This window comes from Natator depressus, chromosome 24 (genome assembly GCF_965152275.1).
Source record: "Natator depressus isolate rNatDep1 chromosome 24, rNatDep2.hap1, whole genome shotgun sequence".
NCBI lineage: Eukaryota > Metazoa > Chordata > Testudines > Cheloniidae > Natator > Natator depressus.
Window position 1 is genome coordinate 3,541,701 of NC_134257.1, and position 27,250 is coordinate 3,568,950.

General features: G+C 49.0%; 1 protein-coding gene across 1 annotated transcript; it reads right to left on the reverse strand.

Moving 5' to 3' along the window:
- Window positions 1–17,385, reverse strand: LOC141977481 (signaling lymphocytic activation molecule-like). The gene is made up of 7 exons (XM_074939001.1): window positions 17,286–17,385; window positions 10,575–10,904; window positions 9,543–9,827; window positions 6,417–6,515; window positions 3,912–3,985; window positions 1,295–1,390; window positions 1–57 (listed from the first exon to the last, which is right to left on the reverse strand). The coding sequence occupies exons 1-7, from the start codon at window positions 17,347–17,349 to the stop codon at window positions 1–3; spliced, it is 1,005 nt and encodes a 334-aa protein (XP_074795102.1). The 5' UTR covers window positions 17,350–17,385.
- Between the last annotated feature and the right edge of the window lie 9,865 nt (window positions 17,386–27,250).

Genomic DNA, 27,250 nt, shown 5'->3' on the forward strand with positions numbered 1-27,250 from the left:
TCAGCTTGTTATGGGCATCACACTGGCATAAATGGTCATCAGCCCTGGATCTTGGGGCTGGGAAAGAAAATAGGGCAAGAACAGACAGTGAGTGCGCAAACCAAGTAACGCTCATGGATTGATGAGCCGACAAACCCCCCTGCAGCCCCATGGCCTCTGCTGCCACTTCCAGCATTAAAGGGAGTGGGAAGCAAAGCACCCTCTGGCCCATCAGCTGGGGAGCTGAGTTCAAGAATTGCCTGTCCTGCTCCCAGCCCTGCAGGAAGAAGGAGACGTGTAATATGCTGGCAGAGTGTGTGTGCGTGTGTGTGTGGTGGGCCACTGGAAGATAACAGCCTACTACTGCTGCCATCTAATTCAAACTGGAGCAGGGGCAGAGAAGGGCTGCCAGGGTGAGCAGGGAATGGAGGGCTGATCTTTCCAGAGAGGGCCAAAAGAGCTCAAATTGTTTAGCCTAGCCAAAGGCAGGCTGAGAGGGGAATCTCATTGCTCTCTGTGCATTCAGCGGGGGAAACACCAGGGAGGGAGAAGAGCCATTGAAACTAATGGACAATATTGGCACCAGAACAAATGGGGATAAACCGGCCAGGAGTAAATTGAGGCTGGAGATGAGAAGATTTCTAACCATCAGAGGAGGGAGGTTCTGGGGCTGCCTCTCAGTAGTGGGGAGAGGGGAAGGGGGATGGGCAAACAACCCAGTTGGTCTGAGGATGGAATTTGATCAAGTTTATGAATGGGATTCTGCGAGGGGGGTGGCTGAGAGAGCAGGGACAGGCCTCTGGGACCCAGGAGGTCCCTGCTGGTCCTACGTTACGATCTAATCCTGGAGCTCAGGGTCAGAGATTTGTGCTGTGGGGCTGAACGTTCAGGGATGAAAACCCGCTGGCACCTCATGCTGCGGGGCTGTTGTGCAAACGGCCAGCTCGGCTGCCGAAAAAGTTTCCCGGTGCTTTGCCTGCGTTCCCAGGCCGGACGTTTCTAGTGCCAGTGAATGAGTTGGGCAAACATCCCCAGACACGCTCATCTGCACCTCCAGGGCCGGCCCCTCGGCAGATGTAAATCAGGAGTAACTCCACTGAACCCAGTGGAGGATTGGGCCCAACCTCTTTTCTGCTCAGCATGGGTTGGCCCAATTTTTTTGTGGTGACCCACCGTCTGCTCCTAGAGCGAAGGGCTGGACGCAATAGGAGTGAGGAGCTCCTTGCAGGAGGGGATCGCTGATGACAGCCGTTTCCTCCAAGGGGATGCTTTAGCTGCAGGGCTGGCAATTAAAGGCACACGAACTCCCTCTCACCTGAGTAGTGTCTGGAGGTAGCCCGGTGGCGGAGGCGTAGATGGTGGTGCACTCAGACCTCTCCTCCGCGGGAGGGGGGCGAGGGCTTTTTGGCTGCTGTGCAAAGAGAGAAACCTGTGAGCCCAACGTCTTCAGCAGAAGGAACCCACCACTTCCTGCCCAGATAGGGAGAGCGGCATATGCTAGCTGCGGCACTCAGCCTCCTGGAGACCGTGCTCAAAGGTGGGCCAGGAAACCACCTGTGACTGTGAGGGTCTTGGGAGAAATTGTCTCTGACGAAGCTGACGTTACACTGGCCGCTTCTGAATTACGGGCTAGATTCCCCCAGGCCAGCATGTAGGCCAGCATGCTTCTCTACACCACCACCAGCCAGCAGAACTGGCCAGATGTGCAGTGGGGCTGCATGCTCAAAGAGGGGTTGATTTGAGGGTGCTCCCTGCTGCTCCCGCCCCAGTCTCTCCCAGCAGGACATGCAGAGAGCTCCCAGCCATGGCCCATTGCCTGCCAGTGCCTGGCCAGAGACCAAACTCATCTCGCTGGAGCATGACTGCCACTGGGGGCCAAGCTAGCCGCCCAGAGGCGAAATCCCCAGGCACTGCACAGCCGCTCCACACCGTCCCCGACAGCCTGCTTTGGCCACCTCAGCTTTTGCAACAAAAAAACCTGATTCTGATCTCATAGTGACAGGTTTCAGAGTAGCAGCCGTGTTAGTCTGTATTCGCAAAAAGAAAAGGAGGACTTGTGGCACCTTAGAGACTAACAAATTTATTTGAGCATAAGCTTTCGTGAGCTACAGCATCCGATGAAGTGAGCTGTAGCTCACGAAAGCTTATGCTCAAATGAATTTGTTAGTCTCTAAGGTGCCACAAGTCCTCCTTTTGATCTCATAGTGCGTCCTTTGGTCCACGCTATGTACGGATTCAATGATGAGCCTCTATCGACACCCAGTGGCCAAAAGTGTCTGGCTTGCAGGGCTCCCTGCCTTCTCTTTGAGACTCGCCCAGTGAGCAGAGCCATGTTTTGGGGCATTACTTGGGTAAACTCCCACTGAACTAGGAAATGACCTCAGCGTTAGACAGGTAGGGGGTTTAGTGGTCAGGAACCGCTTCCAGTAGGACACTGTGACAGAGCTAGTTGCTCTCCATTCAGGTCTGTCCTTGGGTCTGTCTCTGATGTTATCAGAATTTATGCTGCAGCAGGTAAGATTCTCCTTACGGGGGGCCTTGGAAGCATTTTCGTTGACCAGCCCTCATGCACGACAGCCATGTTATGGCGGGGAGAAGTTTGCAACATTGCACCAGGCGACTCCTTCAAATGCATCAGCAGCTGAACGGTGCGTGAAGTGCCTCTCGCTCAGTGCCTCTTGCTCAGTGCGCTCGAGCCCTGCGATCGCATGGCTGTGGCAGGCAACAGGGCTGCACGGGGGTCACTGAGGGCAGAATTTGGCCTGCAGAACCTCGGGTGATTTGCAAGAAGGGAAGAACTCAGCATGGCTTGCCCAGCAGGGAATGTAGCCGGGCTGGCTGCTAGGAAACCAACGCAAAATGTCCTCTTAGTGACTAGATCAGGGAGTCACTGAGAGGTGAGAAACATGGGGCTAGTTCTCAAGTCCCGCAGAGCTGCATGAATACACCCCATGCTATGGCCGGGCATTGACTCAGGTGTGAGCCCTAGCCCCCTTTCCATCCACACACAAATCAGTCTGACTCGGGTCAGCGAGCATTCAGGGCCCTGTGAAGGAGATGCTCAGAGCCCAAGCCCAGCTGGGACTCAGGTCCAAGCCCTGTCATTTTGCAGCCTGGACACAGCTCAGGCCGCAGCTCCGAGTCAGAAGGTCCGTGTCATGCAGTATGGATGGGTTAGCAAGGCTGTGAGACCCAGGTCCAGCAATTGGAAGCCCAGGTTTACGATACAGCCTGGATGCTCAGGTGCAGGCTTGTAAATACAGAGTCCACAAGCCCGGGTCCCACGGAGCTGCAGTGCAGACATACCCACAGAGGCTTCTCTGAAATTGCCCCTGTGAAAACTCAACTGGGGCCAGGGCTGCTGCGCGAGACAGAGTGGAATCCGTCACACACCCCATAGCTGCGTCTGTCCCTTCTCGGCAGACGGGACGTAAACTTCTTCAGGGTGGTAAAATGAGAAGACTCAGTGACTCACGACTCGGGCGCAGGTCCAGGGAGCAGGAAGGAGCTAGGTTAGGGTTGCCGATTTTGGCTGGATGGATTCCTGGAGATTTCATCGCTTGACATAATCTTTAATTAAAGATTAATCTTTAATTCCTGGAGACTCCAGGCCAATCCTGGAGAGTTGGCAGCCCTAAGCTAGGTGAACATGGTGAGTTTTCTGAGTACAGCTGGACGCTAATGCAGTTTAAAATCAGTCCCAGAAGGGTGTCAACTCCCCTTTGTGTGGAAACGCCTATGCACGACTCAAACTCTAGCAAAGCAGGACGTAAGTGATACATGAGCCTTGTGGCCCGCTTCCCTGGGTAGAATTCACCCATGTTGTAGATGGGACTTTAACCTTGCAATGGAAGGCCATGGCCGCCTAGGTGGGGGCTGGGGGGGCTGCACCCAAGTTCTGTCGCACACAAAGAGCAAACGCCCAAACTCACCTCCACCCTCTGGACTTGTGAATAAATTGTGCAACTTTCCTTTTCCTCCTTCAGATGAGAATGCTCTTTTTGGCCTGATTGGAAAAACAATTGCAAGGGTTTTTAGGGCAGGAGACACACAAATGTGACCATGTCAGCCTTGCAATCTAGATTGGTAGAGATACAGGCAAGGACCTGTCAGAATACATCACAATTCTTGCAGTCTAAGCGTTCGTCACCCAATAAGGTCCTAATGAAATTCTGGCTTCCTCTAAGATAGCAGTTCCCAAGCTTTCGGAAGTTCAGCCACCTGAAACCAGTCACATCCCCCTTCAACTCCACTGGGTGTCGTGAAAGGCTGATGGACAGGGCAGGTCAAAATTTTTCCATCCATAGGGTTTTTTGACAGAAAAATTAAGGTTCTCAAACAAAAATTTTTCATGAAAAGCATCTGCTTTTGACAGAAAATTTCAATATTTTGTCACAATATTGAAAAAAATATTTAAGCCAAAAGTTGAAATATGTCCATTTAAAATGGCCTCATGGAAGTTGTAGTTCCAGATGATTTATGCTCCCATTCTTCTTTATGGGCTGAACTCTCTGGCTGGACTGCATCTCCCATGATGCACCTTGCCATGGGATTCCTATGCTATACCTGCTCTCCTCATGAAGATGGGAGAGAGCCATGCATCATGGGACACGTAATTCAACCAGGCATCTGGCCTATAGAGGACAATGGGCGCATGGGGTGCCCAAAGTACAACTTCTAGGAGGATCAGCCATTGCCTGGCACTTTGTGCAGACATTTGCACCTATGCAAAGTGGATGTGAAACACTGTTGTTCTGATTTGCACTCACGTTGCACTAACATAAGTGCCTGCACAAAGTGAAGCACAAGGGTAAATTACTTGCACCATGCCTTTCTATTTATCTAAGATGTATGTAGATACCTAGCATGTTATATCTAAGCTAGGATCCCTCACTTCACCTTGAAGTCATGAGAGGAGATCATATCAGAAGAGTATATTATGAATATCTGACTCACATGATGTTCGAGTGGTTACATTTTTTTTTAAACCTTCCTTCCTGCCTCTTAACTCTGTATGCTTCTGTTCTCTTTAAAACTAAAATAACTACTAGGTGGAGCTCCCTTGAGACTGAATGCATGGCTAGTCTCTTCCTCATGCTAGACCGCTCAATACAAGTGAAATTCACTCATGTGCAGAGACGCATGCAGGCATTTCCAGACTGGGTCAGACCCAGGGTCTATTAGCCCACGCTCCCATATCTGACAGCGGCCAAGCACCAGCTGCTGAAGGCCAGGTCTGCACTAGAACCTTTTGCTGGAGTAGTCAAGTGGTTAGAGGTGAGATTTTTAATGACGTTTTAACACCAGCAAAAGCCCTAGCATAGGCACAATTGCACCAGAAAAGAAGCGCTTTTGTGGGTATGGCTTATTTTCTTTGGGGAGCCAGTATATGCTACACCAGCAAAAGCAACTTTTGCCGCATAAACTGCATCTGCACTAGGAAGGTTTGTCAGGATAGCTATATACCCGCAAAGCTTTTCCAGTGTAGGCCTGGCCTCAATCTCTCCGTACCTGCGGCCCCCATGAGTAAAAAAACAGCACTTCCCTATATCACAGGGGTGCTGCGAGGATGACTGTATTAAAAATTATGAGCTGCCCCGTTGCTGCAGTGATGGGCGCCAGGTAAGTACCTTAGACAGACAAAACTCTGGATTTTCTCATTATCTGGTGTATGTGTCCAACCCTGCTTTGAATGCTGCTAAATGTTTGGCCTCAATGACACCTTGTGGCAATGAGTTCCACAGGCTAATGAAGGCGGACTTACGTGGTGCAAAGACTGCGTGCTGGCCCTTTGCACAGGGATAAAGTTCACCCTAAAGACTCATCTAAACACAAATGTCGTATGGCTTTAACTATATTGGCGTAAAGCGCTACAAATCCCCCCCCCCGCCCCTTGAGTGGACAAAGTTAGGCCAGTAGGAAAGGTGTTTAGTGTCGTGTGGGAAGGGGAATAAGCTATACTAAGATGCCTTCAGACCAGTATCACTCGGGTTGTGCTGGTGTAAATGACTAGAACCCACGCTGGCCGCATCACACTGGTACAAAGCTGTGCACTGACCAGGGCAGCGGCTTGGTCTCCGATCAATGCACAGCAGCTCACCTCAACCTAACGCTGGAACTGGCTACGCTTCAGTTTGGCTCCCGCTAATTTACCTGTCCTGCTGCGCCCAGTTAACTCCAGCTCCCCGAGCGGCGTAGCGTCACGGGAGGTGTAATTCGGCGGACGCGGTGTCAGGGTAGACACTCCATGGCTTACATCAACTGTTACTGGCTTTCACGAGCCGTCCCACAATGCCCCATGCTGATAGTACACTCAGTACCGGCAAGGTGTAGCCACGCACAAGCTTGTGCCGAAGGCTGTGTGCGCACAGAAGTTAGGTTTACAGTGTGGACTTGGCCTAAGACCATAACAAGTTCCCAATGCCTTGAAATCCTACCTTTGTGTCGTAGCCGGTATGTGACCCCTGCACAGAGGACCAGAACCCCCACAATGGCTATTGGCACGATGAATTCCAAGAGCTCATTCCTGAGCGAGCCTGGAAAGTAATTTACAAAGAAAAGAAGATGCTCAATAACTGGTCCCTGAATTTGGTGCACTGTTCTAAGGGGGTGGGGGTGATCGTTAAACAGGAGCGAGGGCTCATGCGGCTTTCAGATCACATTGCCGCTTCATTTATCTCTTTAATCGCAGTTTATTATCTTTGTGCACAACAGACAGAAAACACAGGAAGTGCAGAATCAGCAGAAGGTATGGAAGGTCCCAATCCGGGCTTCACTTTAAATGTGTAAATAGCCCCATTGGGACTCTCTCTGGCAGAGTAAAGGGGACATAAAAGCGGGAGTCAATTACAACCCCTTTACACATGTGTAGACTTCAGTGTAGCTGAGCGTCAGATCCATTGTCTATATACTAGAGCTACTCATGTGCTTAAAGTTAAGCTCGCTTGTGTTTTGCTAGATCAGGGAAAAATTTTCAAAAGCACTTAAATGATTTAGGAGCCCAAGCACCCAGATTCTCAAAGGAATTCAAGCTCCTTACTCCCATTGGTTTCAAAGGAAGTTAGGAACCTAAATACCTTTGAGGGTCTGGGCTTTAAAAGCCTAAATCTAATTGAAATTCAAAAGTCACTAGGGGCTGGATTTTTAAAGGTACTTATGCACCCAATGCCCATTGAAACTAATGCGAGTTGGGCACCTAAATACCTTTAAACATCCAGCCCTAAGTCTCTTGCTGTCCCTCAGCCTCACTGGTGAGCTGGCAGCGTAAGGGTTAATTAGTGACCCGAGCTGCGATGGTGAAGCAGGACCAGAGCTACTTAACTGGAGCTGGGACCTCAGTGGAGGAAGGAGGATGCTGGAGGGGGAACAAGGCGAGTTCTCCTCTGGGAGGAGCTGCCGGAGGCCAGGCTGAGGTACCCCAGGGTGTGGCGTAGGGGAGGGAGAAGGGGGGAATTGTGCTGGGGAAGAAGCCGTTTAGGAGGACCTTGGCCGGGGCCAAGAAGCCAAGGAGTCCAGTCGAGTCCCAGAGGGGCAGAACAGAGAGGGGGGACGTTGTTTGTTCGTGCACTTTAAGTTGGAGCTTTAGTAACCCCGGGAGGGGCGTGAACTGTCACGTGACTTGGCAGAAGGGCTGGGCCCTTGACGACCCTGGAGGGGAAGTCGAAAGAAGACACCGGCTGGAACTGGCCATCGCGGGGCCAAGGCAGTGGGAGGAGGACGGGAGAGGTGAAGGCCCCTGTAACCCTGTGTCCAGGCACAAGGGGACACCCTAAAGGTGAGAGCACCCGCTTACAAGCGCTCTTAAAATGTGGTCCTAGGGGCCGAATTCTTACGCTTCCCAATCACGTGCCAAATGCCTGGAGCTGCTCCACCCATCGCTGCTTCGCTCTGGTTTTACAGCGGCCTGACTCCATTCACACAGCTGGCTTGCCAAGCTCCCACGGGCAGGGACGCCACTGCGGCGGGGTGATGCCACGGAGGATGGACTACACCGAATGCTGATCTCTCATTATTAATAGCTATCGTTGGTACTGGGGGGTGTCTAGGAGCCCCCGTCGTGGACCGGGCCCCCATGGCACTAGGTGCTGTACAAACACAGAGCAAAGGGACTGCCCCGCCCCCAAAGAGCTTCCAATCTATGTAGAACACAAGAGACAACAGGTCAAAGAGGGGAGCACAAGGAACCAAGGAGACAATGGGAGTCCTAGTCTCAAACAACCGTGGATCTGATTCCCACTCACTCCAAGGTCCCTTTACCATGAGGCGTAAAGAGGCCTGGGGTGAATGAAAATCAGGCACAGACTCCTTGTTGTCCTTTTTTATGTCTATACTGGTTCTGCTCCTTAGGAGTTGGCTCCCAGCCCTGATGCTCTAGTTACTTTTGCAGTAGGACTATCATATGGTCTATGTTTGTAAAGGGCCTGGTCCAGCTAATTAAGGGGGTGGGTTTCCCCCCACCAACACAGGCTAGCAAGGGGCAGGGTGGAAATCTGAGGCTTGTGGCCTCTGACAATGTTCATTCAAAGGAATGGAGACTTAAAAGAAAAATGTCCCAGGTTGAGGTTTAAATATCTCATTAAAACACCCCATAAAAGTCCCCCGCGTCATAAAGGAGGTGTCAGAAAAACCCCAATGAGAGAGAGAGAGAGAGAGTTCTATCCCTCAGAGGCTATTCGAGAGGAAGTTCCCACAGAGGGTTTTAATGTTACAGTCTAGGTGCGATTTACGTCCAACCTTGGGCTTTCCTGTACTGTAGCTGCTGAAAACCAAGCGACCATGAAACCAGAGGCGGTATTTTTATTTACATTAAAGCTCCCGCAGGGCAAAGAGGTCTTTAAAGTGGATACAAATTACAGTCAGGGCCCTCATTAAGGCTGCTTTATGCAGCCAGAGTGGTGTAAAAGACCCTGGTGTAAATCAGCCCTCAATGTCCTCAGCCCCACAAGGAAACAGACCAGTCCCGGTGTCTGTCTAGATGTAAATAGTGAGTAGATAAGGTGCCAGCAGATGGAGCTCAAGAATATGAGGTGTAGTTTGGGGGTTTGTAGGACCACTACAGATGGCTCCTTACCCAGACCTCTGAATGCCCGAAGCCCGCATCTGGCTGCTGAAATGGGCCCTTTGAGCTAGTCCTGCTTTACGTGGGCATATGCAAGAGGAGAATCAGGCCCGTTGATTTCAATGGAGCTATGCTGATATGCACCAGCTGAGGATCTGGCCCACTTAGGTACCAATGCTTCCTTCAGAGCCAGTCTCAATGTCCATGTCTTGGGCAGTGCCCGTGAGTTTAAGCCAGGTTGGCAGGGCCTAGGGCTCAGTTCTGAGCTCAGAGACATGGGCCCTGAGGGTATAGATGGATCCAGAGCCTGCCTGGGAGACCCACTGCAAGGTAAGGATGTTGGGCCAAGGCCTAGTGCAGCTGATTTAAGCCAGCTGGGGATCTGGCCCATAGAACCAAACCCTGGTGCCAATGCAGCCAACAGCCAAGCGGCCCTTGGCACCGGTGGGCCCAGCCACTGCACAGTAAGAGGGGATTTGCCCCTCTCTCCTCCAGCACCACTTACCGCCTGGCTTGTTGCTGCACTCCACGGGGAAGCTGAGCCTGGTGGCTTGCTGGCTGACTCTGTTCCTGGCGGTGCAGGTGCAAGAGACGCTGCCCTCCCCCGGGGTGAAGGAGAGGTGCAGGAAGCTGTCATTGTATGGGTGCAGCTGGGAGGTGTTGCCCTCGCTGCAGTTCCAGCTATAGGTCACGTTGTCCCCGCTCGTCACCAGGCAGCTCAGGTTCATGGCGCAGCTCTCGTTCCCCAGGGTCTTGCTGACCATCTGGATGTTGGGGATGGACACCTGCTCTGTAGGGAGTGACAGGGAGGGGAGACAAACTGATTATCTGGGGAAGGATGGAACTGACAGCCCTGAGTGAAATGCTGCCGGCCTGATCTGGCTCCCAGTCCTGCTCTGGGTCATCCCATCTCCAGGGCATTTAGATGCCGGCAACATCGGCGCCATTGGACTGAGCAGCAAGTCCTAGCTGCTAAGGCCTCCCCTGGCTGCCAAGTTCGATGCAGCTCCATGAGTCGTGTTTTATGCAAATTATGTCATGAGATCATTTGCATATTTGTGAATAATTTGCATACAGCCATGAATGTCAGATTATCTGCTCCACGCAAGGCTTGCACAAAACGTGGGCCCTCTCGCTAGGGTGTCTGGGTGCTGGGGTGTCCATAGCAGGTGGGGAGGAGGGTGTCTGGCTGTGCTGGGTAGGTGGGTGGGTGCCAAAGGGCGTGGGGGCCATTGGGTGCTGGAGGGTGTTTGAACCATGCTGAGGCTGATGGAGGGGTGAGTGCCAGGGTCTCTCCAGCACCCCTTGCAGGGAGAGGTTGGGACTGGAATAGGTAGCAGCTCCTCCCACAGCCAGCACTCTTGCCCCACTCCCTCCAGGACCCCCTGCTATCTGAGGCTGGAATAACTGAAAGCATGCACCATTTTCATCAGGCCAATAGCCTTTTCTCCTAGGAACTGACCAGCCACAGAGCTAGACCAGCGATCGGGACCCAGGGTAGGTCCCCAAACCCGCATACGAATGCTGTGTTCATTACCATACACTTCCAACCGGAACTGCAAAGACTGTTCCTCAAAGCGTTTGTTCACCGTGTATTCATAGTGCCCTGCATCCTCTCTCCTGGTCTCCAGTATTTCCAAGGAGAAGTTCTCGGGATGAAACTTGATCCGCGCTTTATTTGCCATTAAATTGGTAAGATTTCCAGAATACTCGACGATAAATGTCTTTGTGTCTTTAGCCGACGCACCTACTTTCCATAGAGCTTTGCCAAATTGCAGAGTAAAATTCTGAAGTTCCGGCGTTATGCTCAACAGCGTTGAGCCCCCCAGGCTTCCGTAGACCGTTTTTTCCGACCCAGAGCTCATGCCTGCAAGGAGCAATGACACAGAGTTAGCACAGACACGAGTTGATGTTTTACAGACGGCAACATACACGGCGTCATCCACCCCAAGAGTGCAAAAATCACGAGTCAGACCTCAAAAACACCATGAGATGTTTCAAAAGTTATACATTCTGGAGCTCTTTTATTTGCCATCTGCTTGCTGAGCCTTTAGGGTTACATCCTTTGTAGCTTTGCTCCACAAACAGGAGCGCTAGAAACTTACTTTCATTATTATTTCTAATGAAAGCGGAGATACTCACCTAATCACGTGACTCCAGGACCTGGGGTTTGAAGAAACCTCTCTCCCCCTCCACCAAAAGCAAACTCATGATAAAATTACAAGAGTTGGCAACAAGCCAGCAAAAGTTTGGTGGCCAAGGTCCACCAACTAGCAAGCCCTGTTCCATTACTAAGAGTGTGCTTGTGTCTTGGGTGGCACTGCTGCTCCATAAGAACGGCCCCACTGGGTCAGACCAAAGGTCCATCCAGCCCAGCATCCTGTCTTCCAACAGTGGCCAGAGCCAGGTGCTTCAGAGGAATGAACAGAACAGGGACTCATCAAGTGATCCAGCCCCTGTTGTCCATTCCCAGCTTTTGGCAAACAGAGGCTGGGGACACCATCCCTGCCCATCCTGGCTAATAGCCATTGATGGACCTATCCTCCAGGAACTTATCTAGTTCTTTTTTGAACCCTGCTATAGTCTTGGCCTTCACAACATCTTCTGGCAAGGAGTTCCACAAGTTGACTGTGCACAAGGGGGAGTAAGACAAGTGGGCAGGGAGGAGCGCAGTCTTGGCTCTGCCCCCAGCACACCACCCAGCGCTGCACAGTTAGTGAGGGCCAGAGGCTGTTGATGGTGCTGCTGGTGGAAGGGGGAAGCAGGGTTTCGATTGTGCCTCTCTGAATTTCTCCCTCCCCTGCTCTGTTCCCGAGAAGGAACCATTGTCTACAAGTGGCAATGAAAGGCTCTGGCGGAGGGAAGGCAGGGGGACACTAGGCTGCGAAAAAATCACAGCGTAGACAAGGGAGGCCCAGCTTGGGTATGTAGAGAGAACGTAGGGTACATACCTTAGGGTTCAGGCATGTCTTTATTCTACTTGCCTAAGCATTGCCTCGCTGGCTGTACAGCTGTTTATACCCGGGCTAGAAGGAGCACGGTGTATGGACTCCACGTGCCACTGAAAGGCGGGTGCAGTGTTGACGGACCTTTCGATTTGTAGTAACGAGAACGCTTGGCGGTCCAAAGCTGGGAACGCCCCAATATCCGCCAGGGCCAAGAACACACCAGCCCATTCGGTCAAGAAACAGAAAACCTTTTCAATGGATGTTCTCTCTCTATTTGAGTAGGTTAAAAACAGGAACAATTGCACCGCGTGTCTTTCTAAGAAGTCTGCACCTGCTGTCACTCGGCTGTTCTCCATTGAAGTCAATGGCAGCCAGACCTCCAGCCCGTGCTGTTTGGCCAGGGTTCCACTGATATCTATAGCTCAGAGACCAGCTACTGTAAGTTGATGTAGCGCTGTGACACCGCGTGACACCAGCTGAGGATCTGGCCCGTTGTCGTGCTGAAATTAGTGGCAATGCTTGCACGGCAAGGTCAGGGCGGCAGGGGCTGGCCCGGCTGGTCAACGCGTGGGCTGCTTCGCGTCTCAAGAACCCCCGCTCCCTTCGCGGGCTGACAGGAAATGAGTTGTGTTCCCTTGAAAAATCGACACAAGTGAAAAAGTTTTCATTTTCAGCAACGGTTTTCTTCAAGTGCTTTTAGGTTGTCAGAAAAAAATGGCAGCTCTATGATGATCTCCCTGCTGCTTTCATCATTCCCCTGCTTAGCTGAGGGGCCAGTTGCTAATCACACCAAGGCCTTGTCTACACTCACAGCTTGTACCACTTTAACGATGCCGGGCTAGTTAAAGCGATACAATCCCCCCCAGTGTGAATGCAGTTAGACAGGTAGAAAGGTGCTTTATATTGGGCTAGTTATTCCTCCAGAGAAGGGGAATAAGTTATACTGGTCTAAGGATTGTACTGGTCTAATTACCCCAGGTGGCACTGGTCTAACTACACTGGTAGAATTCAAACTCACAGCCCTAAATGAAAGAGCTAAACCAGTATAAAAACTGTGTTCAGAGTCGGACGAAGGCCCCGTTGCAAAGCCAGAGCAGAACGTGCAAAGAGACCCTGACTCAGTAAAGCATCAAAGCATCTGCATTGATGAGCGGCGCTTGCCCTGTTTTGAAGGCATCCGGAGCCGACGTTCGAAACCCCCAGGACTCTGAGGAGGCCTTTAAGTGCAGGACAAAGGGGAAAGCCTTTGCTTGACTCAGAGCAGTTCTGAGACAGACTCCATGCTGGAGGTGACAGTCCCTGGCAACATGAGGCTTAGTTAGATTACTGTGCTCTTTTCTGGGAACTGTGGGCTCAGGAAGGAGATGACAAATCCGAATAAGTTCAGAGGGAAAAAAATGACTGTTGCAAGGGTTAGCTATAAATAACTGATAAAAGGTTAATAAATGAGGAATCCGTTGTTTTAATAAATGACCTATTGGAATGGATGATTACACAGCCCAGCCTGCTAGACTACCTTCAGCTGATGTGCTTAGGACCATGTAGAGCAATGGTTTTCAACCTTCTTTTCATTTGTGAACCTCTAAAACATTTCAAATGGAGGTGCGGATCCCATTGGAAATCTTAGACATAGTCTGCAGACCCCCAGGGGTCCGCAGACCACAGCTTGAAAACCACTCATCTATAGCACATGTCTGTAACATGCTTGCATCATCGATTTGTTCATTCACCCTAAATGGAACCTTAATATGAGGGGCTGCAGGCATTCACCACCACAGCAATGCGGGTAAGGAGACAGGTCACTGTCTACAAGTATTTGACAGGAGGGGAATTGTTCTGGGTGGAACAATGCCCAGGAGGAATGAGCTGAAATTGTGCAAGGGGAAATTTCGATGGAGTCTCCCAGGGAAATCTCCATTCAGCAAGGTCTGTTAGATTGTGGGGTCACGTAGGAGACCCATCACTTGAATCCCTTAAAACTAGACTGGGCTCAATTCTCAAGAAGGGAGCGCTGCAAAATGTTTGCAATGAAATCTCACAGCGGATGGAATTCAGCAGTGATCAGCCGATGGAACGGAGCCTTTGAGGGAGGAAAAGATGATCTTGTGTTTGAGGCACTAGGCTGCAGACCAAGAAATCCACATGCAATTCCTGCCTCTGCTATACACTCCCTGCATGGCCTTAGGTAAAGCTCTGGTCCTCGGTTTCCCCAGCTAAGATTTTCAAACGTGGCTCGTGATTTTGGGTACCCAACTTTAGAAATAAGGCTGAGATTTCTAACAGGGAGAGCGATTAACCATTGGAGCAAAGTGCCGAGGGAAGTAGTGGTGTCTCCGTCTCTTGACGTCTCAGATGAAGACTGGAGGCCTTTCTGGAAGAAATGTGTTAGCCACACACAAGTTACTGGGCTCAGTACAGGGGTCAGAGGGTGAAATTGAATGACCTGTGGGATTGGAGGATCTAATGGTCTCTTCTGGCCTTAAAATCCATGAAACGTGAGACAGCTCAGAGGAACTGCCTTGTCAGAGAGTGCTGAGCACCTGCCTTCTGAAAGGCAAGTGCCTTTCAAGTGTCTCAAGTTGGGCACCCAAAAGGCCTGTTGCAAATGTCAGGCCCCCATCTGTGAGAGGAGGGTCATAATACTTCTTCTTCACACCGGGCTACTGTAAGGCTGAACTCTCATTAGGTGCTCAGACAATGGACTGATCCGCGCTATGGAAAAACTGGTTAATAAAAACAATTTTAAGCCTCCCTGTTTTGATGTGTGTGTGTGTGTGTGTGTGTGGATACATAGCACTGTCCATTTCTCCTGGAAATAATTTTGTGAAGGCGTCAGTCCTCCTTGGTTGGGGGAAGTCCCTGAGAGCCCTTTTCCACCCCTTACCTAGGGTACAATGAATCACATTCACCCATCCTATTGATTACCAAAGCTTTGTTTTGGTAGGAAACATTAGTCGTGAGGGATGACAGCTCATCGTTGACTGTGTTGCTGTTGTCAGTTAAACTGGAAGCAAAACCAACTCATTTTACCACCTGCTCTTTCCTGTGAATTATTTCCATGAGAGGAGGGGGTTTGCCCCAACGCAGAGAAACAACAAAGGGGGGTTCTGCCCCCCCAGATAGCAGATCCCCATCCTGCCTAGTTTGCAAACACACGGTTGTTCATTTTCAGTAAATACCACAAACAAAATAGCTAACCTATCATGTAGCTGTGTGTTACCAGGATGTGGCAGGAATAGACAAAGATCTTGATTTTCATTTATGCTAATAGCACAGAGTGTAGATGAGAATCAGGCCCCAGAGCGGTGTGTTATGATTAGGATCTTAATAGTGACTGATAGAAAAGCCCTGTTAGATCATCTCGAAAATCCCTTTGCCAGGGCAGAGTTCCCAGCCAGAGCGCACATCCAGTATGAAGCAGGCATCTCATTTGAACTCTGACAACAGGCAAAACCAAGTAAGACAGAATCCAGGTTAAAACCTGGCTAGAGTCCAGGACCAGCAGCATTCCAAGGGAAAAGCTCCCGATGGAATCAGAGATGGGCAGTAAGTCTAAAGCGGATCTCATGCCATCTGGGACTTTTTTGGTATGCCCCCGACACAGGAAAACCCACGGGGAAGTTACAGCCTGTATTCGCCTGGGATGGAGCCAGTTTTGAACCAACCAAACCAATGAGAAATTCCAAACTGAGGCTGTCTCATGGTCTTCTCCTTTTCTTGAACTCATCTCATTTTGCCCCATATTGCAGCCCATTCAATAGATGGTGTCTTGCGCATTGTTAATGTTTCTTAGTGGCTCGAACAGGAGCGTGGGAGTCTGGACTCCTGGGTTCTAGATCTGGCTCTGAACTAGTGTCTAGGTTACCGGTTAGAGCAGAGGACTGGGAGTCAGGGGTCCTATGTCCATCTCTGCTGCTGCCTGGGTGTGTAATTATGGGCAATCTGTCAGCCTTCCTGGTCCGCCCCTTCTGTGAAATGGGGATAATATACTGGCCGCCCTCCCAAAGAGTTTGAGCGCCTCTGTCATTAATGCCTCGAAGGGGTTTAGAGACCCATGAATGGAAGGGGCTAGGGGTGGGCAAAGCATCCTCACTGAGCCCTGTCTAAGATGGAGGCACAATAACAGAGTTACAGAGAGAGAATCAACTTCAGCTCCGGTTCCCGTTGCTTTGTTTGACGTGAGGCACGTCCTCATTGTTCTGCACGTACTTTGCTTTTTAAACAATCTTCAAATAATAGGAAAAATTTTTTTAATCTTCAGTTTTGACAGTTGTTACGCCTGCCCTGAATAACAGAAAAATCCTAATAGGACCCCAGGAGTCTTGACTCCCATTCTCCTACTCTAACCACTAGACACACATCCCCCGCAAACTGGGAACAGATCCCAGCAGTGCTGACTTCCAATCTAACCACTAGACACACGCTCCCTTTAGCAAGACACCGTACATGCATCCCTGGACATATAGCAGCCAGTATAGCCACCTCCAGAGCCCTGAAAAGAACAGAGTCTTCTCTGCATAGAAATCCGAGATCGCAAAGACCTGCAGAATTAGGGTAATTTCATCCGTCCCACCAGCATCACCCTGGCCAGTGCATGCTGGCTCCCTACAAGCTGTTCCATGGAGGTTTGCAACGCAATCCATTTCTAGACTTTGAGCCATCTAGTTTTAAGTGATGTAAACTTTGGGGCTGACCCCCCATTCAACAGCCTGACAGACAGAGCTCACCATTTGTAAACTTCACCTGACAGCCAGCCTCAATCTTCCCTGGTGCTAATTTCACCCCATTCCTCCTAGGCATTAATTAATTGTTATTATTTAGTGTGGTAGCATCTCAGACCCCCAGTCACAGACTAGGACCCCTAGCGGCTCAGCTCCCTGTGAATGACAGTAAGTGACAGATTCCCTAAATAGTTCCATTGAAGTCAATGGGACTACTTGTGAAATCAGGCACTACACACACCGTGAGTAAGGGTGGCAGAGACAGGTACCGAAGGATTTGTTAGAAATTATTCACCCAGCTCTAATATACATTGTAAAATGATTCCTTGCTGGATCTCTCTATCTTCGTTCTCAGCTCCCTTCACAGTCCTGTGAGCATCCACAGATTAAAACAATATGATCTCTACACCCTCTGCAGAAAGCTGTTCCTCTTTTCAATGCAGGTTTGTATTCTGGCTATAAAGCACAGCAGCATCTGCCTCATGCTTGATAAACGCAGTTGTCACATATAGCTCTGAACAGCATATGCCCTCTAATCAATTTGCACCAAGACTTTTAACCATAGGAAAACGTACATACCCCCAGCACAGCAAAAAGAAATGATCAGCAAAATGCATTCACTGCAGTCCATCTCTCGACGCATGAAACTTTGCTTGCAGTGGACTTAGTATTTAAAGGTCTGCTGATACAGCATACAGTAAGACCAGGTGTATTCAAATAAGACGCAAGCTTCTCGTGGGACCATGCATATTTCCTGTTTTTGGTCTGCTGTGTCTTTCCTTTTTTCTTTGGGGTGGAAAGTATTCAAAGTATATAGACTCACACTGCTTAATCCTTTACTGCACAGCTCTCCAGCAGCTCACAGCTAAATAGAATGTGATGTCTGTCGATATATAGATAGCTAGACAGTTAATACAAAACAAAACAAAAAGCCAATGTTAAGTAACAGCTAAGATTGCTTAAAAGAAAAACCCACCCAATTCAGTTCCTGAAAAGCAAAGAAATGACCAGTTGGACTAGGAAGCTCCCTTCTCCAAAAATAACAACTATCTGTCACCTTAACCATCCCCTACCATGAAGCGTGCTGTCAGCTCCTAGACAATAGAAGCACTACCCCTATTCCTCTAACACCCACAAACCTTCAACTTCAACCTCACACTTTCACAGACACATACCATCCCCTGAACATAAAGAGTGAACCATGTAAACTGCACGTGTCAATAGATCAGCATCTAAACCCCATAAATCAGGCCCCACAAAATCACAAGACTGGCTTATAAAGCCAGAGATTTTTGTAAAAACAAAAATAACTGCCATTCAGTTCTTTTTCTTTGCCTTTTGTTTCAGCACTTCTAGTCACTCGATTCATGTTTTCAAGATTTTCTCTGCAACCACAAGGCTAGAAACTTACCTTTAAAGAAATGAAAACTCAGATTTTCTTGCAAGCTTTTAAAACAAGGAGCTTTAAGGTAAGCCCCAAATAGAGGTCAGAGTTAAGGGTTTACATTAGTCTTGTCAGGACCCACGAGGGCATTGTGCCTTCTTTCTAGGTGGGATGCTGCGGCCTTTCCTCCTCCTATTGCAACACAAACCAGGATTGAGCACCTCAGCTTTGCTTAAGCCAGTGCAGGACCAACATGTGAAAAGCCAGCCTGCAGGAATTCACTAAGTGGGAGCTGTGTAAAGGACTCACCAGCCTGAGACCATCTGCTGTATGCACTATATTCTCTGAGCACTACACTAGTTTTACCTGCAAATAGCCTCACAATGCCTGTGAGAAGCACGGCCCTCCTTTCCAGGCTGCACAGTTCCTGACTACACTGGGTTGCCCAGCAAGCCAGACGGCTTAACCAGGCCAGCGCCTGCATTCTGCTTTCTCCTCAGAGGTTAGGAGCAGATGAATTTCCAGTAGTCACAAGTTACTGCTCAGCTCTTTATAAGTAAGCACCTTTATTTTTAAAGTAAAAGCATTACAGAGAAAACACATCAAACAATAACAGTTCCTCGCTGGTGGCTAAAAGCTTACCCCGCAGCCTCACAGGGCCTCTGTAGGCCAAAGTCTTTCCTACCCTTCCCAGGAAGGATTGGGGACCCCCTTGGACAGAAGATCCTCTCGGTACGCTGGATCCGAAAGCAGGCCCTGAGTCACTTTAAACTCAGGCTCTTTATCCAAAAGTCCTTCCTTTGCCCATTGGTCTCTGGAGAAACCAATTTGAACCAGAATATGCACCCACTCCCGATGGTGGGACCTCCCTGGAGGTGTTACAACCTGAGTGAATTTGCCTCATCACCCCCGCCCACACACACACACCCCCTCCACCCTCCATTTGCCTCATCACCCCCTCCACACATACACACTGTTCTTTGAGCCTGGAGGGCTGCGGTCCCTCTCTCCCGCTATGGGATTACAGACAATCCCTGGCCCACACTGATACATTAATCTAACACAGTAAGATCCCCCAAAGATATTGCAGGAAATCACCATCTCTGGCACAGGGGCACTGTTTGCCGCCTTTGGCAACCAATGGGTTCGTCTTTTGATGACTGAAATGCTTTAGTCCAGCATCATTGGGCTGTATATAGGTTTGATTGGGTGTCATGTAATGGCCCGTGATATACACGAAATCAGGAGAGATGAGCTAATGCTTCCTTCTGGCCTTAACGTGTATGAAACTACGTAAGGCTAATGCCCTAACCCCTGGGCACTCTAAAGATTCTGCCCTTTCCCTGGTCACTTGTTGGGAGGAAGCTCCAGGGTACTGACTGTTCTTGCTGAATTTGCGATATTGTGGTAATTGTGAGTCCTGCAATATTCGGCTTCCGCTGCAATTTTGTCAGCTGGGCAGCTGAGAGCGGGAGCCCCGGCCACCAGCCACTCAGACTCCCACTGTCAGCCCCGCGCGTTAATGGCTGTAATCTAGTTGCAGCAAAATGTCTGGTTATCAAAAAAATGAGCAGGCATAAGATAATACTTGAGTGTTTATATTGTTCCAGCAAATATTTCTTAAACATATAGGTCTTCTCCAGCTTTTCCAAATGACTGCAATGAATAAAGGGCCGTTATTCCTTTTCCACGTCTTGTCCGCAATTCAGCTGCGATGATTTGACAATCGTCCTGCAATTCAAGTGGGGCCTTAATTATAATTATACAGTGCCTAGGTACCCCACTAAAGGACCAGGACCCACAGCACCAGGTACGATACAAACACAGAACAGGGCTGTTGTATTGATTTAGATGGACCAAATGGGCCCAAAGTGTCAAAGGTGTTAACATGACCCTGAAACTGTACAACGTTAGACAAGGTTTGGGGTTTGGTATAGAGAGATCTCAGCTTGCTTAGTACCATAGCAAACACCCCATTAAACCTCCTTTTAACACTTTATTAAAGATAGGGGAAAGAAAGAAAAAGTATGGAAGAATTTGAAATTTAAAATATTAAGTACAGTTTTTATTTTAGCACCATTTCTTGTTCCCGGTTTCATTTTTCGAAGGAAAGCCTGCGTTGACGGTCTCCGATGGTATGAAAGCTGCGGTTACCTGTCCTTTGGGGAAAAAAGAGAAGTTAGTTGAGATGAGCTGGCGCTGGCATTGTTCCTGGTGGTGTTCAAGGCGGATCCCATTTCCTAGAAGGCAAGACAAGACAAACGCACACAACCGGGGGGAGGGGGAAAGAACAGAAAATGCAGCTTCTGCCTTTGGTGTTGAGGCTCCTGTGTAACCTCACAGCTGGAAAAACACCGACACAGTACATGGGCTGCCACCTGGCACGTTGGGCTGTTTAGGGCATTGCATCAGCTGCCTCTTTGTGGTCACAGGGCACAGCAGTGTTGTAAAATATGCAGTCTTGGCTGACCCTTATTAGACAGAAGGAAAAAGGAGAGGGATAGAAAACAGAAGAAATGTGGGGAAGAAAAGGGAAATATTGTTGGGGCAGCGGAGGGTGGGGGGAAAGGAGACCGTCTCACATCCCAGATGGTGTTCAGGATTCAGCCGGAGCTAGTGGTGGTGGTGATGTCATCTGGGTCCTTCTCTGGTCAGCACATATCTTAGGGTCAGGATGATGAAGGCCCGGGGTCCCAGGAGATGGCAACCATGGTGGTGAAGCTGGCTCCTGTAGTCAGTTTTTCTCTTGAAGTCTCTTTAAGGCCCCAAAGTGGAATATCCCGTCCCCTCATTATTTTGTCCACCAGTTAGGCCTAATTTCCAAGCCACCAATTTTGGTTCGATAATTTCTGGCCCAGAATTTTTCTTGTTTTCAGGCATGATCTAACACAGTCCTTGAGCTATATCAGGTGGCCTTTTCGTTTGGCCTAATTCAGTCTCTCTCTTTTTTGTAACTTCTCCCATCTACATTTGTTGGGACGGGTTATTGTGATTCCTTAGGAACTTTCACTCACTCTTCACGATTGAGCGCCTAACCAAGGTAAATTTGAAGGCCCAGTTTTCACAACAGTGCCAGCCCCAGGGAGTTTACAATCTAAACTTCTAAATTTATGACAGGTTTCAGAGTAGCAGCCGTGTTAGTCTGTATCCGCAAAAAGAAAAGGAGGACTTGTGGCACCTTAGAGACTAACAAATATATTTGAGCATAAGCTTTCGTGAGCTATAGCTCACTTATGAACCACTCAGGAAACAGACCTAGATATCACGGTGAGCAACTCAATGAAGGCTGCTACTCAAGGAGGAGCAGAGGTGAAAAAAGCAAACAGAATCTGAGGCCATAGGAGCAGTGGGATGAAAAATAATACTGAGCATTACAACTGACCAGGTGTACTTTCGTTTTACATGAAAAATTCCAAAAGAAAACAAACATCTGAACATTTGGGGGGTTTTCTCATTCAAAAATTGTTTTGAGTTATCTGATGTTTCCCCCTTTTTGGTCCCGTCCCCGTTTTTTCCAGCGGAGAGACTACGGGTAGGAAAGTAAAACTGTGAAAGTGGGAGAACCCGCTTCCCTTCCTCTTTTAATTTTTTCCCTGCTGGAAAAGTGTGAGAAAAGTAAAAAGGTAAGTGAAGGGGTTATGCTGTCTCCCTTTTTAGCAATTTAAGAAAGGTTTTTACACTTTGCCAATAGAATATTTTTTAAGTAAGAGAAAGTGAGAAAAAAATTCTTACTTATGTTTACTTCCCCCCCCTTCCCAAACATGGAGAGGAAGTGGGAATTTCCCCACAATTTCCAAACAAAAAGCATTTTAAAATGTCAAAAATAACAATAGTGAGAAAATCTTTTTCAAATGTTTCACATTGAATTTTTTCCTGAAAAATAAAAAATTGCATAAAAATGAATTTTTGTTGTAAAAACTAAATTCTTTTTTGCCACCCCATTTTTTGGATTAAAAAGCATGTCATCTCAAACATTTCAACCAGCCATGCTAAAAATATTGCATTTCACACACATGCACGCAAATGCCATTATATAAACCAATGGTCTTCGGCATGCTGTGTAAAGGTCTGGTCACTCTGTCTCAGACAGTATCTAGGAGACATATAGGGAGTTTCAAACATGCTTAGAAAAAGTTCCCTAGGAAGAGAGATTGAAAAACCTTGATGGAGAGTTAGCGATTTATACCAGATGAGGGTTACTCTCCTTTGAGGCTTTCTAGTTTGAAAAAAGATCCTGACTAAGGGAAGAGGATAGACACGTAGCAAATAATGAATGGTGCAGAGAAGGGAGATTGGGAACATTCACTCTCTTTCACACTACCAGGACAAAGGATGTTCCATTAAACTGAAAGGCAACTCACTTAAAGCTGATGAAAGGAAAAGTTTTTTGACGTACTGCATAGTTCACCTGTGGAACTCCTTGCCACAAGATATTGTGACCAAGAGTTTAACAGGATTAATAAATAGATTAGACATGTATATGGATAAAGAGACTATCCACCCTTACATTAGGCTGCATAATCTTTTAGAAAGGCTATATACCCTCACGCTTCAGGGCATAAACTCACCTCTAATGATAGAGATTAGGAAAGAATGTTTGCTTGGGTCAAGCGATTCCATAACTGTCCACTAGGGGCACCTTGCACCTTCCTCTGAAGCAGCTGGGGTACCGGAAGCACCATTGCCTCTCGCCACCGAGGTAGCATAGCTTTCTGTTTGTGCGAGAGATGTCAGAGCCAATGGCTAAAGGGCAAACCAAGCTAGTGGAAAGGATGGAGTTCCCAGTACTAACTGTAGCCCAGCCCACACTTCAGGGAATCCAGTCATTGCCGCGGAAAGCTGTTTATAAAAAGAGATTTCGCAGCCCCGGATCAGATTGAGAAGGAAACAACAACAAACTCCTATGTCACAGAACGGGCAGGTTGCATTTGTCAGGCGCTGCTATGGACCCCTGCTGGCCCAGCTGTGCCTCAGAGGAGAATTTTAGCCGTGGAGATAGCAGGGAGGGGAATTGCAGCTGAAGAAAAAACCACGGGGAGTCCTTGTGGTACCTTAGAGACTAACAAATTGATTTGGGCATAAGCTTTCGTGGGCTAGGACCCACTTCCTCAGATGCATCCAGTGGAAAATACAGTAGCAGGTATATATACATAGTACATGAAAAGATGGGAGTTGCCTTACCAAGTAGGGGGTCAGTCTAAAGAAACTCAGAAAGTCAGCTGAGGAAACTCTGTGATGCCTGATCCCGGAAATCTGTGTGCCAGAAGTAGGCTGGCACCACTCCTCTGAAGTCAATGGAGCCACACTGGTTTATATCAGCGGCCAGGCTGACCCTCAGTAAACCCTGTATTGTAAACGGTGGCACTTTTCTTCTACAGAGGGGTCACATGAGGGTCGGGGGGAAGGGGCGATAATTATTTGTGCTCACTCATCCTTAGATATAGGGGATCGATCCACTTTTGCTAGTCATTAGCTTGCAAGATGTTACTAGAGCTTGACATCGTCTCCTGGGCCTGCAAACTAGCAGAGACTGCTGCGTATGATGTTGCTGTCTCTCTGTTGGGCCCTGGGAGCTTAAATTCATAACTTCACTAGACACTAAAAAGACACTGGAGTTATGGCTTCTTACAACAATCTGCAGCCCGCTAAGCCCCCTTTGTCCTGTGGCTGCAGAGGTGTTAATGGCCCACTTCACCTCAAAGGGTCTCTTGCAACAGGTGTTAACTCCTTACGCTAAACAATCTGTGCCACCTTGTAGGTAGCGGTGATACCCCGAGCACCTTTCCCAGACCCAAGAAGAGCTGTGTGTAGCTTGAAAGCTTGCACCTTGCACCACTGAAGTTGGTCCAATCAAAGATATGACCTCGCCCGCCTTGTGTCCCTAACACATTGTTGGAAGCACTTGGGCGCATGGACTGGCGTTTTGTTCTGTGTTCGTACAGCACCTGACACCTTGGGGTCTTGGCTCCTAGGTGCTGCCACAGCAGAGATGATTAATCATCGTAACGGCACCATGACAGCACTAGGGGATGAGGCTTTTATGCAGTTTTGACTCTCAAAAGGGAGACAGACCAGAGACTCTATGACGTCCGCTATGGACCTTGTCATTGTGATTCATTTGAATCCAGCCAGCGCGGGGCACAATGGCTGTGAAGCGAGCACCGTGCCAGTTTTGGCATGGGTAGTGCCAGCCCAGCACAGAACCTGGGCACATACACTGCTTCCTGACCTGCTCTGAAGCCCGCCCTGCTCTGTCTTCACTGCTGTCGTAACCCACGCTAGCTGGTTCCGGCTAACCCGTGCACAGCGTTCGCTGCATGGATGCACCCTCAGCATCGAGCTGTTCAGTGCTGATGTTCTTTTCACTGTGTACCTCCAGGAGTGGGGACGGATGACTTGAGTTGAGACCCAGGAAACCACACGCCCCAGGGTGAAACTTCATTGTCCCCTTGAGCCCAAGTTGAGCTTCTGAGAAGGCCAGGTAAGAAAGTTTCCCAGGGCTATTCCACATGGCAGTCCAGAGTGTAAAAGCCAAGATAAAGGATTCCCCTTCTTCTCCACTTAGGAAGGGCCTTCCTCTGCTCCCCTTCATTAACTATTTGGGCATCAGGGAAGCTGCTGCCCGTGCTACCAACTCTCCCGATTTTGTCCTGGTTTTCTGCATGCCCAGCTCCTGGATGAAGGTGGCTTCCGGAGAATCTCGGCTTTCATTAAAAAAATAAAAAGGATCTCGCCCCCCGTGCTTGCAGAGGAAGGCTTGAAAGCGAGAGCCCTAAAGCTGAAAAACACAGAAGGCAAAGAACCCCCCCCCCCCCCGGCAAACACTGAGTATTAAAAAACAGCAACAAACCCTTGTGATTCGCAAAGCAGGAGTTCTGGATGGCCTGGCCCATGATTTCTGAATGTGGGGGATTGGAAACACCACTGCCCCCACCTAATTGGCTTTCTTCCCCATCCTGCCCAGATAAATGCACTGAGAAATCAAATGCAGAAATGAGCGAGAGAGGAAGCTGGCAGTTAAAGGGGGAGGGGTTTCCTGCCCACCAGATTGCACCACACCACAGTAGTCACCAACCACTGGCATAGTACAATAGTGAGTCAAGCCCATGGGGTGCAAGCCAGGGGAGGATCAGGCCCATTGATTTGCAGAGAGGTCTTTATTAGCTGAAGATCTTGGGGGGATAGATTCTCATTTACACTAAGGCCCCTTTACTCCACTACGAGCATAAATTACAGCGACACCCAGAGCCTTGGCATAACGGGAAAAAAAGCCCCACATCTTTATGAGCAGATCAGTAACTTCAGGCCTGACTGAGAAGTGCATTTTATTGGTAAACAGGAGTCCACACAATCACACTATTGGCTGGATCTCAGGTGTGATACTTCATGCCCACAAGGAGGAGATATTAGGAGATTATCACCTTCTGCCTGCAGACGTGAAATGCCTCAGCATCTTCTCTTGCTACTTTTAATCTACAGTAGCTTTTTAAAAAGCCACAGTAATAAGTTCTGTCGCGGCAGCTCTTTGCGTTAGAAGGTAACTTACAGCAAGGGTTGGTGGCATTTGGATGCAGTTGGCATGAGATCTTCTGTATCCCCCTCAGTAACAAATCTTCCTTTTGCGTGTGTTCCCGTCACTCCGGTCTGCATTCGAAGGCAGCGTGTGGTCCTTATTTTACAATATTGGTCATGCTGAAGAGGAGTCCAAAGAACATTAAGAAGCACGTTGCCTTCAGCGCTTGGAAAATGGATGTCGCTGAGCCACTTTCTGTTGAAACAGACAAACGCACAATGAACATTTGCCTCTGCAATGAGCATCGCTAGGTTTCTGGGGTTATTTTCCGCCTACGAAAGCAGCTATTCGCTCCTGCCTATCCCCATTCCCTATTGCTCTGAATATTATGTGTTCTTTGCTTTGCGGTAATGCCCAGGACCCCGTGGTGCAAGGCACTGTACAAACATCAAACAAGAAGACAGTCTCTGCCCCAAACAGCTCACAATCTGGTGCAAGCATTTACACCAGGGGTATAAACTGCTACCAAATGAGAAAGGGATATCTGGGACCTCCTGAGGCCAGACACTCCACTGGTGTAAGTGACAGGGCAAGGGGCAGGACAATGGAGAAGCAGACCACCCCTCTCTCTCTCTCTGCTGGCGAGACAGACTCCACTAGAAAAGATTTGCTGAGACAGCTCTACTGGTATAACTAGTCCAGCAGAGCCACCTATTGAGGACAGTTTGTACCAGCACAAGGAGATCTTTTGTTAGTATAGTTAAGCCACCTCCCTGAACGACACAAGCTAGATCAGCAAAGAGGACTGGTTTGTCGGTACAGCTGCACCTCCACGGGGAGTTTGGCTGGCACAGATCTGTCAGTCAGGGGCATGGACCAGCAACTCTGTGCCAACAAAACTTTGTAATGAAGCCCTGGCCCATGCCCACAGGTCAGGGTTTTAAAGGCTTGAACCATTGCCATGGCCCCATAAGGATAGGGGCCTGCATCTAGGATTAAGTGGGGCCAAGGAATGTGGCTGGCTCTCTGCACAGAGGTGAATTTCACGCAGTGGGATCGTAACCCACGCAGCTGTGCCGTGGCCGCACTGACTCCAGGACCCCATGCCTTTCAGGTTTATCCTAGGGATGCTTAGATAGTAAGTTACCGCAGTAGTCTTCTATGGAGATTGTTTTTGAGCCCTGGCTAATGGGGTTCCTTGCCAGGCAGGTGTGGATCATGTCTTTAGCTCTTGGACGGCTCGAGATGTGCAGGGTGGGTCCTTCCTTGGTCTGGCTGATCCTCCTGCGGGTGTACATCCAGATGAAGGTGGCACTTTCCGCTCCCTCGGCGACAGAGCAGTTTAGCAGGAGGTTGCAGGTTCCATTCAGGATGGCAACGGCAATATCTGGGACGGGGATTTTCTCTGCGTGTCGGAGGCAATACGAAACGGGAAAGGGACCAGTGAGGATTCCCTGTGCTGCATGTAGCTTTGATCCCGTCTGTGCAATCCCAGGTCATTTCCACAGGTTCCCAGCCCTCTCATCTCTTTACACAGCATACACGTGGGATGGGGTGGGGTGAGGTGGTCCACATGGAATATTCTAAGTTTTTGATAAAAATTGAAAACTGAAATATAGCTGGGGTGCCTCCTGTCCCCATTCTCCT

What these genes read in the sequence shown, in the direction of transcription:
- LOC141977481 (XM_074939001.1), bottom strand. Translation starts at nt 17,349, where the DNA reads ATGCGTCGAGAGATGGACTGCAGTGAATGCATTTTGCTGATCATTTCT. An exon ending in GTTCCGGTTGGAAGTGTATG is followed by an intron (nt 9,828 to 10,574) that starts GTAATGAACACA and finishes CACTCCCTACAG; the next exon opens with AGCAGGTGTCCATCCCCAAC. An exon ending in CACAAGTCCAGAGGGTGGAG is followed by an intron (nt 1,391 to 3,911) that starts GTGAGTTTGGGC and finishes CTCTTTGCACAG; the next exon opens with CAGCCAAAAAGCCCTCGCCC.